Raw genomic sequence first — 17,533 nt, 5'->3', positions numbered from 1 at the left:
TTAAGAGAGGGGAGAGCCCACAAAGTGTCGTAACTGGAAATATTCATAGAATTTAGGATGGTGACTTGGATATTTGGAGTGTAGATCATCCCAGGAGATAAAGGCCCCCTGAGATAATAGGTCTCCAACATATCGAACTCCCGCAATGACCCAGGGACTATAGAAGGCAGAGGAGAGCCCAGGAGGAAAGGCAGGGTTACCCCAAAGAGGTAGAATAGTAAGAGAGGACATCGGTATATTGAGATGGAGTCGGCAGGTCTCTCATATCGCAGCTGTGAATAATAAGGTAGGACATTGGGCGGCGAGGGGAGATCTAGTTTGTTTTGAGACCCCATATACAGGACAGAATTGGAAATTTAAGATAGGCAGATTCGATGTCAACCCACGACAGTGCCGCAGGGGGGGCAAAGGAGGCTACAATCTGGCTCAGATGAGCCGCCCAATAGTAAATTTTCAAATCCGGGAAACCCCTACCACCACCTCTGGTGGGTCTCTTTAAGAGAGCCAGCTTAATCCTGGGAGACCGACCGTTCCAGATAAATCTAGACAGACATTTTTGTATAGATGAAAGGTCCGAAAGGGGGACGCGAACAGGAAGGGTCTGAAAATAATAGAGAAGCTTAGGAAGGAGGTTCATCTTGACAGAAATGATCCTGCCCAGCCACGAGATGATCAATGACCACCAGGAGAGCAGTTCGGACCTGATTTTAGCAAAGAGGCCCGGGTAGTTCTCCCGGTAAAGGGAATCGTAGGAGTCGGTAATAAAAATACCTAAGTATTTGATTTTCTTTCTCTGCCACCGAAAGTTAAAGCGGGAGGTGAGTACCAGTCCTTCCGGGGAAGGAATATTAAGGAGGAGGGCTTCCGATTTTGTAATATTGATCTTGTAACCTGAGAGGTGCCCATATTGGTGTAAAATGCTAAAGAGTCCAGGAAGCGACTTCCCTGGCCGCTGGAGAGTCAGAAGGACATCGTCCGCAAAGAGAGAGAGAGAGCTTACTCTCCAGATTCCCCGTTCGCACACCCCGTATGTCTGGGCAGGCCCGGACAGAGGCAGCAAGAGGCTCTATGACGAGGGCAAAGATGAGAGGAGACAGAGGGCACCCCTGGGGGGTTCCGTTGGATATGGTGATAAGGTCAGAGGGAGAACCGTTGATCATGACTCTTGGGGAGGGTCGAGAGTATAAGGCTAGAATACCCGTGAGGAGGTTACCCGAGATCCCAAACGCCGATAAGGCTTGGGACATAAAGCTCCAGGAGATCCTATCAAAAGCCTTCTCGGCATCAAGGGAGAGAATGATGGCCGGGGCCTTCCTGGTATTAATAATATGAATCAACGACTCTCCTGGTATTGTCTCTGGCCTGACGTCCCGGTATAAAGCCAACCTGATCGTAATGTATAATGGAGGGAAGGACCGAATTTAATCTATTAGCCAAGATTTAAGCATATAATTTGACATCTGTATTAAGCAGGGAGATAGGGCGATAACTAGCGCAGTCATGAGCATCTTTACCCTCTCTATGGATGACGGAGATCCGAGCCTCCATTGAGTCCCTAGACCAAGAGCCCCCAGTCAAGATTGAGTTGAACAGGGTGTGCAAACGGTGGACCAGAAGCCCAGCAAACCTCTTATAATACACAGCAGTGAAGCCGTCCGGCTCCTGATTTCTGAGACTTTATGGTCTGTTCAATTTCATCTTTAGTAATCTTATCCCCCAGAAGTGCACAAGCCTGTGGAGAGAGTTTCGGAAGCTTAGCAGAAGAAAGAAAAGAATCAATCAACTGCGAGTGTTATTGGGAGACTAAAGGATCGGACGGTTGGGGAAGGTTATAAAGTTTAGAGTAGTAAGATTGGAAGGCAGCGCGCATCCGCTGGGGGTCATAATGTAAAACTCCATCTGAGTCCTTGATAGCCAGGAGATTCCGGGCGCTATCTTATCTCTAAGTTTGTTGGCCAGCAATCTATCAGCCTTGTCGCCCTTTTCATAATAGCGCTGATTGAGCCACTTCAGTTTATTAGTAACCTGGTGAGATAATAGGAGATTTAGTTCACCACGGACAGAAGCAATTTCCTGGAGAACCAAGGGATCAGGGTTCAATTTGTGGCGTTGCTCTAAAGCTCTCAGCGAGTCCGTCAGTTGAATAGTTTTAGCCAGACGGGATTGCTTAGTCCGAGACGCCAAAGCAATAAGATGACCCCATATTACCGCCTTATGGGCATCCCAGAGTGTCATAGGAGAGATATCAGGAGTGTCGTTCGTCTCAAAATATTCAGAGGAGAGAATGGAGATGAGTAGTAGTTTCTTTATCATGTAGGAGTGATTCGTTAATTCTCCAGCTTGCACCAGGAGGGCGGCGAACAAGGGAGGTAAGTACAGCGGAAACAGGGGAATGATCTGACCAGGTAACAGGGAAGATTTGGGAGGAGCTAAGTTTAAGAGTGAGGTCATGGCTGAGCAGGATCATGTCAATCCGGGAGTAAGTATTATGGGGAGAAGAGAAGAAGGTATAGTCCCTGGCCAAGGGGTCCGATACTCTCCATGAGTCATATAAGTTATGGAGTTTCAGGAAAGCCTGTAAGGCAGCTGTGGTGTGGGCATCTCTTCTCACGGGAGAAGAAGAGGGGCCTGAAGAACGATCTATAGTTGGGGCTAAAACAGCATTGAAGTCACCAGCGACAATAAGTTCACCCTGATGGACACGCGCTAACAAAGAACCTAGTTTTTTGAGGAACCTATGTTGGCTAGTGTTGGGTGCATAGAGGTTCACTAGAGTGCAGGGGAGATTATTCAGAGTGCCTATGAGAATCAGGAATCTACCTTCTTTATCTTTATGAGAGTCATGAAGTTCGAAAATTAAATGGCGCGCAAACAGGATTGCTACACCACGCTTTTTCTGCCTAAGGTCACTTGCATGAAATGTCAAGGGAAATTTTCTGGAACGAAGCTCGGGGTGGAGATGGTGGACAAAATGAGTTTCTTGTAGGAATATCAAATCTCCTTTAAGAGACGAATGGAGTTTAGCCCGTTTCTGAAGGGAGTTGAGGCCCTTGACATTATAGGAGATAAGGTTAAGGGTCATAGAAAAATCAATGAAGGGAGCGCTAGAGACCAGAAGAGGGCGGAGATGTCAGGGGAGAGGAGACAGAAAGAAGAGTGTACAGGGAATGACATGGTAGGTGGCGACCAGTGAGGAGAAGGAGGGGAGAACGCAAATGCTGGTAGAGGATAGGACATGATGGACAAGCCATCAGGGGGACCAGCGTAGAGCCCTAGGCTCTAAGGGGGGTGGTAGACTAAGAGCAACCACAAAAGAAAACGGAGGGCCGGGGGACCCAGAAGGGGAACCCGAGGGACCAATTTAGTTTGTATGACCTACTGAGAGGAAGGAGAGTGGGGAAGGTATAAGGGGATTACTGACCCTTACGGTAGAGGAGGCAAAGTGGGAGTACATGGAAGGAGGAGACAAAGGTAATAATTATCAAAAATAGACATAGTATGTGAGGTAGGAGAAAATTCAATAACGCTAGTCATATTGTAGTAGACACATGTGAAGCCACCGAATGTGGCCCAGTAAGAAAGTTATAAAAAGAGAATCAAATAACCAGCATAGTAACCGTAAATACAACAGAGACAATCAAAACAGAACATCACAGCTACTTATCGGTGGCGAAAGCAGGAAGTGTAGTCTGCGCATCGTCAGTGCTTCGTCTCACCTAGAAGAAGGTATACGGAACAATAACCCGCTTTCTCAAGGGACAGGCATGTGACACCTTTTTATAGGCCATCAGTTGTAGCTGAACCAGCTGGAAGGATTGCTTTCTAATGACTGATAGATTTCAGCTGATATCTTCGCTTTCCATTTCTTTTTGCACCTCCCTTTCTTCACGTGTTCAATACTTTTTTCCATGTGTCATTTCACTGTATTACACACAAATTTAAATTATGGACATCTATGGTTTTATTGCTTTGTATGTGTGGATTGCAAGGGCTGTTGCTGACATTTGGTGTAAATCTAATTACAATAGCCACACTTAAATATATATTTTTATTGAGAAAAAATGTTAAGGTGTTCAATACTTATTTCACCTGCTGTATCTACATCCCATAGTTATGGTTGCCATTAAGTCCCAAGTGGTAAAGAACAGATTCTTTACTGTTATTTCCTTTTCTTTAAGACACTCCATGGTGGCCTCATCCACCCGTGATTGTATTGTGTTTGTATTTTTCAGACGATTGGGAAGTCACTCAAAGACATAAGTGGAGAAAAGGGAGTGCCTTGTATACGATCTAAGGCATGTGTTTTTTGTTCTTTGCTTTCCGTCTCTACATGACCTGGAAAAGGACACTACCCATAGTTATTGCGGCCATGGAGTCTCTCGACGAAAAGAAACCGTTGACACTCTGTTCATGGTTTCCAGTCACCAAATGTGAACCCAATTTAACAATGTACAGTATGATATATTGTAGTATACCTGAGACAGTTTTCCACCATAATCAACCAGGGATGCATGTTTTATGACAAATGGTTTAAGGGTACAAACTAGAGGATTTTTACAGCTTGAACATGATTTATATTGAGTGGGTAGCATATCTTAAAACATTGTGTTCAAGTATGGGTTCACAAAACAGCAGAATATAGAAAATAACTTCTAAATACAAACTTTAAAAAGCTGACACGGCACAACAGCTGACTCACACTTTGGTGTAATATAGGCATATAGTACAAAAATGTAACGTGACAAAAGGAGAAATATCGTGGGATTTACCATAATACATGCAAAAGTTTGTTTCAAGTGGAACACATTTAAGGGTATATTAACTAAACTGGGGGGTTTAAAAAAAGTGAAGATGTTGCATATAGCAACAAATTATATCCTAGCTGTCAAAATGTACTAAATAAAAGACAACTAGATTCTGGTTGCTATAGGCACCGTCTCCACTTTTTCAAACATGCAGTTTATTAAATATACCACTTGAATCATGATCATTGTTAGACAATGATACCGATTCATGTGGTACACCACTAAGTCATTAAACTACATTTCAAGCTTTGGACAAGAGGGATATGAGACCTTAAGAGGGTTCTGAGGCACATAACCTTATGACTTAAGAGAATGGATTTATTCTAAAGAACGGTTACACAAATTGAGCTTGTTTTCTGTGATAAAAAAATATGCCCTATAGAGGTGACGTGGTTGTCCTGTCCATGGTCATTACAAAGATTTGTAAAATTAGCTTTCTATTCCCAGGATTATAGTGGTAATGAGAACATCTACAACATCTCGAAGGAAGACTGATGCACCATCCACATATTTTACAACGACTATTTTCTTTACAGCTATAACTTGTATTGTATTATTGGGGTGGTAGTCTAAATAAAATGGTATGATGGGGGGAGTGTTATTCAATAAACCACTTTTGATGTAAAATGATTTATAGAGGGTTTAATACCCGTCTAAGCAATATGTGAACAGATTACTAGTTTTCTTAATTATATACAGTGCATCCGGAAAGTATTCACAGTGCTTCACTTTTTCCACATTTTGTTATGTTACAGCCTTATTCCAAAATGGAATAAATTCCTTTTTCCCCTCAAAATTCTACACACAATATCCCATAATGACAACGTGAAAAAGTTTTGATTTTTTTAGTTTTTTATTTTTAAGAAATTTACAAAAATCTCAAATATACATAAGTATTCACAGCCTTTGCTCTGTACTACTTTGTTGATGCAACTGTGGCAGCAATTACAGCCTCAAGTCTTTTTGAATAGGGTGCCACAAGCTTCGCACATCTATCTTTGGGCAGTTTCACCCATTCCTCTTTGCAGCACCTCTCAAGCTCCATCAGGTTGGTTGGGAAGCGGCGGTGCACAGCCATTTATAGAATCTCTCCAGAAATGTTCAATTGGATTCATGTCTGGGCCACTCAAGGACATTCACAGAGTTATTCTGAAGCCACTCCTTTGATATCTTGGCTGTGTGCTTAGGGTCGTTGTCCTACTGAAAGATGAACAGTCACCCCAGTCTAAGGTCAAGAGCGCTCTTGAGCAGGTTTTCATCTAGGATGTCTCTGTACATTGCTGCATTCATCTTTCCCTCTATCCTGATTAGCCTCCCAGTTCCTGCTGCTGAAAAACAACCCCACAGCATGATGCTGCCACCACCATGCTTCACTGTAGGGAGGGTATTGGCCGGGCGCTGAGCGTTGCCTGGTTTCCTCCAAACATGACACCTGTCAGTCACGCCAAAGAGTTCAATCTCTGTCTCATCAGACCAGAGAATTTTGTTTCTTATGGTCTGAGAGTCCTTCAGGTGCATTTTGGCAAACTTCAGGCAGCCTGCCGTGCGCTTTTTAATAAGGAGTGGCTTCCGTTTGGCCACTTTACTTTACAGGTCTGATTGGTGGATTGCTGCACAGATGGTTGTCCTTCTCGAAGGTTCTCCTCTATCCACAGAGGAATGCTGTAGCCCTGACCGAGTGACCATTGGGTTCTTGGTCACCTCCCAGACTAGGGCCCGTCTCCCCCGATCGCTCAGTTTAGATGGCCAGCCAGATCTAGGAAAAGTCCTGGTGGTTCTGAACTTCTTCCATATTACGAATGATGGAGGCCACTGTGCATATTGGGACCTTCAAAGAAGCAGATATTTTTCTGTACCCTTCCCCAGATTTGTGCCTCGAGACAATGCTGCCTCCGAGGTCTACAGACAATTCTTTTGATTTCATGCTTGGTTTGTGCTCTGACATGCACTGTAAAGTGTGGGACCTTATATAGACAGGTGTGTGCCTTTGCAAATCATGTCCAATCATCTGAATTTACCACAGGTGGACTCCAATTAAGCTGAAGGAACAGCTTAATTTTGAGCTTCATGGCTGTGAATACTTATATACATGGAATTTCTTAGTTTTTATTTTTAATAAATTTGCAAAAATCTCAATATACTTTTTTCACGTTGTCAATATGGGGTATTGTGTGTAGATTTTTGATAGAAAAAAAAGAATTTATTCCATTTTGGAATAAGGCTGTAACATAACAAAATGTGGAAAAAGTGAAGCGCTGTGAATACTGTCCGGATGCACTGTATTAATCCGGTATATATGTGCATTGGCTAGTTTGTGAATGGGCTTTAATCTAGGGCTCTTACAACTGGGTGCTAGGTTTGAGTTACATGCCCATATGTTCCTAAAATAGTAAGACAGGAAACTAACTGACATGGTTCATCTTAACATGAACGCTGATGCCCAGGTATAGGAGGTTATGCAAAAAATAATGCAATATGCAGCCAAAACTATAAAAATATTCAAACTAAATGCTCACAAATGTGCCATAAAAGTGGAATATTCAGTTTACTGCTGCTGTTATTTTACTTATTTTCTTTTCATAGTTAAGGTTGTTGCTTCCTTAATTAATATACCTAATAACCTCCTATTAAATTTGAGACAAATAACAGTGTACACAGATTTTGGGAACTCTTAATTGATTTTTTTTTTTTTTTACTTCTAAAGCAATAAACCATTTTGTTAGTTATGAACTTATTTCATATTACAGTACAAAACTAAAGAATTCAGTGGTCAGCCTGTGCCTCTTATCACTTAAAAACAATTTATACACATAAAAGCTACACCACACATCACATGTCAATGGCACAAATGAGAATTTAGACACACTGTTTACCCATTAGGGAATTGCTGTATTCTTGCCCTGTAAATTATCGGCCAACGACAAACCGTCTCCGAGATCTGGATTTTTACTTAGAACTGCCATCACTCTTTTTTTCTTTTTTTTTTTTTTTTTCTTTCTTTCTTAAGTGCCTTCACCCTTTGGCCCAGACAACATTTCAGATCTTCCACCATCTCCTGGAACAATACCATTGACATAGTCTGGAGAAGCCCTCTTACCTGTAGCTTCGATAAAACCACAGGAATATTATTGAAGTGTGCTTCAATGAAGGCGAATTTAATATTTATTCTGGGTTTTTCCACAGCCTGCTTTGCCATAGCTATGCATCTGGAATCGCGTTCAGTGAACTGTTAGAGGACCTCAAATTTTAAAGAGTAAAGCTGTTAAATGCTTTTAAAGAATTTTACTTTCTGTGTGGTACTATTATTCTCTTGTCCATGTTTTCTATGTTTTCTAATGTAAATATTTGTTAAAAATTCTGAAAAACTATAGCTTCAAGAGTGACAAATGATTATAAAATCACACTTTTTAAATTCTTTTTTTTTTTTTCTTTTCAACCTTTTCTTTGTTTGAAATGTACCTCAAAAAAACCCACCACCTCAAAAAATTGCTTTTATTTCTAAAGATATCTAATAAAAACTTATACCAAAAGTACCTTCAGATCTTCAAAATGTCATGCATAAAAACATGCTGCCTAAAGCAATAAACCTTGTGAGGATATATGGGTATATTACAATCACTCCTGCAACATCAGAGGAAGATACAACTTCATTTATTGACAAAATGTGACTTGCATGTCAACACAGCATTGGAAAAAGCTTAACAGACCTAACTGTTTCTATTTCCTTTAACTGCCCAAAAGAACACTGGATCAGCTAACTGTCCAGCTGGACATGCCCATGTGGTTCTAATGTCATTTTTCTAATAATAACTCTCCAGTCATACCCACTTAACTATATACTTTAAAAACGCACTTGGCGCAATTTAAACACTTTTTCCAACTGGCCACAACAGTAACCGTGGAACACTGAACATTGTAGAACTTATAACAATGATGAACATATTCACAACTTTATATACTATGCACGATGTGTATGGGAGTAGCAAGTACCCAGCAAAGAAGCCTTTATTATGCGTTTTAGACATCTTTCTTTTTGTTATTGTTGTGGAAGCAATGGAATGTCTGAGAGCAGCCCCTTGTATAGATTGAAGTCTTGCACAGAATCAAAACCACCTTTTTCAGCTCAGATATTAAGGTGTTTATTTCTGAACACAGGTGTCTTATTGTCTCTGCTATCCTGTGCAGACCAAGAGCTACACATGTAATGGGTAGTATATTGGGGAACAATAGCTTGAGAGTTGACCTAGCTTTTGTTCTATATGGTGCTGTCTGCTACAAGAAGTAAAAGGTTCTCGTTTCCATGAGAACACAGATTTCCTAGGAATTACAATACATCAAATATCATATTTGGCGTCAAAGTATAAGTTGAACCAGAAAGAAAACAAACATATTTACTGTTGAAAACTGAGTAAATTTTTAATTTTTAAAAAAGCTCTTAATTCGATTTGTTTTTAATTTACAATGTATAATTTCAGATATTTTGCATGTATTGGGATAGAAAGCATACAATGTAGCTCAAAAGTTATATGATCTTGGAACGTAAGCCATTGTTGACAGATTTACTGTATTGTAAATCGTTCTCTCCAATTGCTGTGAAGACAAAAGATGTGCCCTGCCATGCTCACCAGTCGTCTTTGCAATAGCAAGATCTTGCAAGTGCATCAGTCGTTTCATCAGCCAATATCCATAGAGATCAATCTCCAATTTCTTCTTGCATGAAAGCTATTGCCTGTTTAGACCATTTTCAAAAAAATGTCAGACAGAGTACATATACCATTGCATAGCTTTTCGTAACAAGTGGGCTTATCTGGAATGGTGTCATTGATGAAACGTGGTAGGAAAACATGGAAAACCTTGTTGTCTAAGTTTTTCCAAGGCAGGTGTACAGCCATCATTACCTTGCACAACTCTTCATAAAACTCTGACTTTCTAGTGGCAATTGTTGATTGTTCTGCTTGCTTACTGAATGATGCTGTTAAAATCAGATTTCTTTCTAGCAGCGTTTGCATGCTCAGGTTTCAGCATTTTGCATTGTTGAACAATCTGGCACTTTTTTGTAACAGGATATCTGGTAAATAATCTTGCATAATCCTTGGTGCCAGTTTTCAGAGTAGCAATGTTTTCTTTTAAAAATGATATCTAAGCTTGGTTATTATTTTTTTTTTTTTCTACAAATGTTGAAATTTTGAGTTTAATTAAAGAAAAACCACAGTGTAGTGGCGTAAATGAAGGTTGTGCCCTGGCCAGATCCAATAAACTATTTTTGTAAAAGGTTCCAGTAAAATTCATGTGGGCGGGGCCAGACTTGTTAGTTATGCTACTGACACTGTTGTAGACCTCACAAACATTTCCATTTTCTAGCTTTATTGGTTACTGGGAAAAAGTGTACCTGAAATAAAAAGTGAAAAAAAAAAATAAAATGCTTAAAACAAAAGAAAAATGCATCTTAAGTGAACTGCAGTTTTTGTTTCGGACTGCTTTTGTCTTAAAATCTCCCCCTTTTTTTTTCCTCTTAATGGAGCAATGAAAAGGGGTAGAAGCATGCAAAGTGCATATGCGGCATTAAGAAGCTGGAAAAAAAGGAGGAGGCAAACTGCAGACAAAATAAAATCTGCAGTTTGGACTGACTTGCAATCTATAATACCCGTCAAATTTGACGACTTGCTATTGAATTGGCGAATATGCCTTCTTGGTGACACAAACTCTTTTGACATATCACAGTTACCTTCTCGTTGCATGAATCAATCAAAACTGTTACAAAGCCACACTATTTGCTGGAACTACACTTGATGCCTTACTGGTTATGGGGCGGGGAAGGGTCGTGTGCCCGTACTCGATGCATAATATGGGCGTGCCAAACTCAAGCGAAATCAGCCACGTCAGAATGAAGATCTGTGTCTGAAAGTTTCTTGTTTTTCTGCCGTCTCTCTTGCACCAGCTAAGGGACTAGTCCCTAAGACCTGAGTCAGTATCGTATGCATGCTATAACATGTGTCTGCAATCAGGAGCAACTGTAAAAATGTATTTTATGTACAGTAGACATTAAGAACAAATTCCTTTTCTAATCATAAGTGACTATTATTGACAGGTAGCTTTCTTTTGAGATTTCATATTCCACATACATATTGTACACATCCTGCAGTGTCTGGTCTAGTACAGCAGAGTAAGCCTATACCCATAATCAACACCACACGTATCTTGAGATTCATTCCTTGCGGACTCCGGGAGTATGCACAGCCGATTTACGTGCAATTAGGAACAACTGCACAATGCGCTCAGTACGCGTGCCTTAATAACTCAGGCACTTAGACTGTAAGCTCCAATGGGACAGATATTCAATGATTTAAATGTTCTCTGTGAAACCCTATGTAATACATAGGTGCTACATAAAGGATAATAAACACTTATGGAAAAATATATATATATATATTTTTAATAAGATTTATTTAATTATTTTATACAGCACCTACATATTACAAAGAGTTTTACAGGGAATGTTGAATAATTTACAAACTATGTATGTGTATACATAAATCTTTTGTATTTTGCATAAAATTTGCTTGGACTAAAATAAAAAAACAAAAAACCCTTGAAGCCAACACTGTAAGTGAAGAAATTGTTCTGGTCATCATGTAAAATGCATCTAGCTGTGAAGCGGTTAAGGGGGAAATATGCTAGTATTGTACAATTGAGTAGCATAATTGAACAGAGTATAAAATTATGTGTAGACTAATTTTGTTGTGGATGGTAATAACATAGGGGCATTATTTAGCCTAGATGATCATGGAGAATGGTAGAAAACTGTGCTTGCTTTAGCATTTTTGATGAATGCAGTACTCCGTCATTGGAACACCTTTGTTTCATTAAAGATTAGGTCCTATTTTGTTCTAAAAAAAAATTTTTATCTATAAAATGTTACTTTTATTGTTGACATTTGATAAATTGGCACATTTTTGTTGTCCATGCTTTTGTTGATTGGTGTTATCAGTGACACTTTTTTTTTCTTTTTCTTTTTCTTTACTACAGTATATCCATTCAGCTGACATTATTCATAGAGTAAGTATTGCAATTGTGCTATGTTTAATAAAAACCGATCAGTCCTCATTAGAGATCAGTGAATCTTTCAAAATTTGATTTGTGACCAATTTGCCAATATATTCAGAATTAAGCTAATGGATTTCTTGATCCACCAATTAAAACAGCATTTCATACAGGAAGTTTCATGCACAGCTAGGTTTCTCAACAACCAGAGCAATCATTCTTTACCTGACCACACATTGACAGTTAATGCCACTCAGTCCTAGTTCTGAGTGACAAATTCAGTGTACTATTTAGCCACTTGCACTGAGCCATCTGTGCACTTCCAGTAGTACTTGAAAGAAGAAAGATAGACTTCCGACCGCATTTAACTTGCAAAATTATCACTGGATTGCCTCCGATCAGTTTATTATTGGGAACAACATTACTCATTACAATACAGTCAAATTTGATTGTATTGATTTACAGTAAAATATTTCCAACCACACCTATTGAAGGATTTGAGTAAAAAAAGATCCAATTAAAATTATCAGGAAACTGAAAGACAAACCATGTATTGTGTTTTTACAATGAGATTTTATCTTTTATTTAAATATTTTCAAAATAGACATTTTGCAATTGTTAAAAATTATATTCCTATAATTTCATCCACCCCTGTCACAACACTTCTTTTAGTGAAAAGGGATCTTAATATTTTGTTTTTGCTTTAGTTCGAATAGTTTTAACACCCTTATTACACAATTTTAGAGAAAAATGGTGTTAGAAAATCTGGATGACCACAAAGACATATTTGTACACTCTGTATAATGCTATTTACACATTGAAAGCTATTTTCTACAATATGCTATTTATTATCATTATTATTTGTATTGTAAAATAATTTACTTTGTAATGTGTCACAGTGCTCTGCAGCGCTGTACAGTGGGGAAACAAGACTACAATAAACAGACATACGAGGTAGACAAAATAATTTTAGACAGCAAAACAAGAGTAGGGAGGGCCTTGTTCATAAGAGAGCTTACATGATAATTGGAATAGGGTACAGCTGATACAAGAGGAGCGAGTGTGTGGTTTAAAGTGGAGATTGGGACTGCTGTGAAGGTGCATTAGTGTGTATATTATAGTTGGGAGTAGGGTAAGCTCTAATAAAGAAGTGGATACTCGGGAGTGTTTAAAGATTTGAAGGCTATGATAGTCTGGTAGGGAATTCCATAAGTAGGTAGCATGGGAAAAGTCTTGTAGGCTGGAGTGAAAGGTGGCTACCAAAGAGGAGGTGAAACGTAGGTGATAGGGTGCGTAATTTCTATATATCTCAGATGTATGATGGGAGGGGGAGTGGGTTGTGTTGATGCTTTGTAGATAAGGATGAATAATTTTGAGTTGGATTCTGGAGGACATGAGCCAGTGTAGGTATTTTGAAAATGGTGCATTAGATATGTAGTGGGAAGAGAGGAAGATAAGTGTACTTGCTGCATTTAACATGGATTGAAACTGATGGATTAGTGAGGTATGTCAGATAGCAGGAAATTGCAGTATTCAAGACAGAAGATGATTAGATTATTTTTTTGTAACATTTTGGGGAAAAAAAGGCATATACTGGCAATGTTCCTTGAGAGGAGGAAAAAGGATTGGTAGAGAGTCTGAATGTGAGGAATAAAGCAGAAGGTGGGGTCAAGTGTGACACCAAGGCAATGGGCATGTCAGATTGAAAAAATTGTGGTGTTATTGACAGTGAGGGAGATTTGAGTAGAGATTGTGACTCTTAGAGGAGGGAAGATAATAAGCTCTGTTTTGGAGTTGTTGAGCTTTAGGTTGCTTTGGGCCATCCATGTGGAGATGGCAAGGAGTCAATTGGTTACTCAAGATAGTACAAAAGGGAAAAGGTTAAATGAAGATAGGTAAATTTGGGTTGTCATTGTAAAGATGGTACTGGAGGATGAATGAGAAAAGTAGTTTCCAAGAGAAGAGGTGTAATGTGAGAAAATTAGAGGACCACGACCCCAACAGATAGTGGGAGTGAAGAGGAGGATGTGCCAGAAGTAGAGATGCTAAAGGAGTGGTTCAATAGGTAGGAAGTGAACCAGGAAAGAACTATGTGACGAATCGAGTGAAGAGTGGCAAGGAGAGTAGGGTGCAGTAAATAGACCATTAATCACTTTTAGTGAGTGTAGGCTCGGCATATTGGAGGCTGCACCTGATTTTCAGAAAGTCAAGAATGGAGTGAGAGGAGAGAAAGTGAGCTAGGTGGTTGTACTGAAATAGTTTGGAGGCAAGAAATAGTGTGGTAGTTGAAGACAGGCTTTTTCATTAGAGAAATTGTTTACAATTGGTGTGATGAGCGCATGTTTAAAGGAGAATGAAAATGTGCCAGTGGAGAGACATGTTGAAGAGGTAGACATGCAGTGGGGGGAGAGGTGGTGAAGAAGTTGGGAGAGAATTGGGTTGAGGTGACAGGTTGTAGGGTACGATAACTGCAGAGATTTCGTCTTCAGTTACAGGAGGTAATGAACTGAGGCTGGATTGGGAAGTGTAGGAGAAAGTGAGTGGAGTATTCAGGACTTGGCATAAAGAAGTATAGTGTCAATGATCTTTTGAGCTATTATTTTTATGTTTTATTTGTAAGTTGCCACAAGGCAGTGCCATAGAACATACAAAAAAATTACAAGTTTCATAAGTATATACAGATGAGAACAATGGATGAGCATAAAAGATGCAATTTTAAATGCATGGATGCAATTAACAAACCAAATTGTATGGCATACAAAAATAATTCCTCACAAGTCAAATGGGGACATACATGAGACCTAGAGTACAGACCTGAGACATAGACGTAGATGACTCTGTCCGTGAGAGCTTACGTTCTAAAGGGAGGGGATAATCGTCTATTTATATAGCGCCACTAATTCCGTAGCCCTGTATGGACAACTCACATCAGTCACTGTCCCATTGGAGCTTACGGTCTAAGTTCTCTAACATATACACAGACACAGAGAGAGCGAGAAAGAGACTAGGGCCAATTTGATAGCAGCCAATTAACCTACTAGCATGTTTTTGGAAAGCGGGAGGAAACCGGACTACCCGGAGGAAACACACTCAATCACGGAGAGAAAATACAAACTCCACACAGATAAGGCCAATGTCGGGAATTGAATTCATTATCCCAGTGCTGTGAGGCAAAAGTGCTAACCATTAAGACACCATGCTGCCCCTATGAGACAAAAGGAGCAAATTGGCACAGTGGGGTTCACTATGGTGCAGAGGTATGCAAGATACTGAGGCCTGGATGGGGGTCATAATGGCGCAGGAGAGAATTCCAAATGGTGTTTTTGGGTTGCAGGGTCTATGACTGTGTCTAGGCCTAAATAGTGTAGAAACCAAGTTAAAATGTCCAGGACAGTGAAATAAAAAGTGGAATGACAGGCTGCAGCTGATAAAGTTTGTTACTGGCTGGTATCAGAGGTTGTTTCCTGTTGGTTTCACTGTCATTTAACTGTGCATTTCCTTACACCTTGTGAGAAAAAACACTTAATGTAGAAAACCTCCAATACATCTTAACCCAACTTGTCTCTCATTAGAGAGGCAGGTGGCAAAGTCATGGGCTGTGAGGGATGAGTGCAGAGGAGTTACAGGTGGTTAAAGAAACGAGTTGTAGGTGGCAAAGAGGCCACAGGGGTTAGAAGACTGGGTGGATTTTAGAGATTTTAAGTATGTTTGCTTCGTAAGTGAAACAACAGTGCTGTAAGATGGAGGAGGAGAAAAAAGTCTGCATAGAAAAAAGATTTCCTCCAGGGGCACAAGTAGTTTTGTAGTTGGCATGTATGTTTGGTGTGCCATGACTGAGGTGTGGATCATCTGAAACTATAAATGATGACTGGAGTTGCATTGTCTAGGGCTCAAGTGAGGATTTTGATGTAGAATGTGGCAGGACAGACATATGAGAAAGTAGTTTTTAGTGAAAATGAGCATTTAGATGTTGCTGTGTACGTGTGAATTTGGGTGGATGGGGGGTAAGGTGAGGGTGAAGATGAAGGAAAGGCCAAACTGGAGAAACAAGAGATGCAGCAGAAGTCAAGGTCCAGGAAGCGTCCATCACAGAGTGGGGGGTAGTGATGTCCACTGGGAGAAACCAAAGGAGGAAGTAAATGAAAGACACTTACTGAGTTTGTGGGGTTTTCAATGGGAGTGTTGAATTCCTGTTGAATGAGTAGGCAGGTCAAAGGGTATTAAGTAAGTGAGCTGCGCAGCCATAGTTGTTAAGGAATTGGAAGACTGGACCTGGGGTACAATAAATGACAGCAACTTGAAGGTGGAGAAGAGAAAATAGATGGATAGTGTTGACGTCAACAGAAGGGTAAAACGAGAGGGTTATGGGTGTTTCTCCAAGCTGCACCTTCCAACACCTTAACTGTCGCAGAGTTTGGAAGTGTGGCTGTGGGAGAGAGCTGCATGCAATGTAGTGTTGGGAGGTGTCAGGTTTCTGTAATGTCAAGGAGGTTCAGGGATTTATAAATGAATAGATCATGGATGGATGCAGGTTTGTTATAAACTGATCTTGTTTCCAAGTACACAGGAAGAATGGATAACTGGTTGTGGATACTGATGGATGAGTTGGAAGTATGAGGTAGATGGAAAGATTTGAGGTGTAATGTGGAGCATGAGCAGATAGTAGGGATTGCATGGGACACAGGGTTAGACGAAATGTCTCCTGCACCCATGAGAAGGAGCAGGGCAAGAGTGGGCATGGGAGGATGATTTGTGAATGTTGGGTTAGTTTCTGCTTATGTAGGCTGATGGGTGCAGGAAACCAAACTGATTCAGTTATCCTTAAGTGGGAAATCTGAAGACTGTAATGTATGCAAGTTTAGCTGTTGGTTAACTGTTATTTAAGATTGACTAATGAGGTATTTTTCTTCCTATAACCAAGAAGAATGAGTGTGAATCTGGCTGCATGATATTTTGATAAGGCTATGATTGCTGTTGTATTGTGTTGGTTGGCTCCTTTTTGTTCACTGATTCTCATCTGAATATGTTTGTAGTTCTCAAAGTCCAACATTAATAGTGCAATTTGAGTAAAAACTTCAAAGTAATGTACAGTAATTAACAAACACATTCTTTAGTAAAATTATAAAAATGCCTTAGAAATCATTTAAATAGTATGCTGGTCCAAGATGAAAATTCTAATAGACTAATCTCATGTGAGCTTTTTAGAGCTAATGGCTTGTGGGTTTCTGATGTCACAAAACATTTTTTAAACAGAAAAGTGAGAATGCCTGCCAGTACATGGGATGTTTACACTCTCATTTATACTCCAACCTGTTGACCACCTTGTGGTAGATTACAAAGTCATGGCCAAAAGTTTTGTGAATGACACAAGTATTTGTTTTCACAAAGTTTGCTGCTTCAGAGTTTTTAGACCTTTTTGTCAGATGTTGCTATGGTATACTGAAGTAGAATTACAAGCATTTCATAAGTGTCAAAGACTTTTATTAACAATTACATTAAGTTTATGCAAAGAGTCAATATTTGCAGTGTTGATCCTTCTTTTTGAAGACCTCTGCAATTCTCCCTGGCATGCTGTCAATCAACTTCTGGGCCACATACTGACTGATGCTCAAAATGTCACTGTTTTGATCCTCAAACCCCTTGGTTATCACTTTTGCCTTGTGGGAAGGTGCTCCATCATGCTGGAA

General features: G+C 39.9%; 1 protein-coding gene across 16 annotated transcripts in view; it reads left to right on the top strand.

Moving 5' to 3' along the window:
- The window catches only part of LOC142138751 (mitogen-activated protein kinase 14), a 138,803-nt gene that overhangs the window by 21,434 nt on the left and 99,836 nt on the right, over positions 1–17,533 (top strand). For 8 of the 16 annotated variants that reach the window (XR_012688107.1, XM_075195666.1, XM_075195665.1 and 5 more), the window contains 2 exons: positions 4,233–4,290; positions 11,827–11,861. The exons of 3 other annotated variants lie outside the window; for them this stretch is intronic. Coding sequence is in view for 12 of the 13 variants with exons in the window: in XM_075195666.1 (XP_075051767.1) it covers positions 4,233–4,290; positions 11,827–11,861 (93 nt within the window). In the remaining variant the exon portion in view is untranslated. The remainder of the gene's footprint in view (positions 1–4,232; positions 4,291–11,826; positions 11,862–17,533) is intronic. 5 more of the 16 variants (XM_075195670.1, XM_075195668.1, XM_075195667.1 and 2 more) reach the window with 1 other exon arrangement.

Source organism: Mixophyes fleayi, chromosome 2 (genome assembly GCF_038048845.1).
Source record: "Mixophyes fleayi isolate aMixFle1 chromosome 2, aMixFle1.hap1, whole genome shotgun sequence".
NCBI classification, from domain to species: Eukaryota; Metazoa; Chordata; class Amphibia; order Anura; family Limnodynastidae; genus Mixophyes; species Mixophyes fleayi.
The sequence above is the reverse complement of the archived record's forward strand: the minus strand, read 5'-3'. Positions and strand labels throughout refer to the sequence as shown.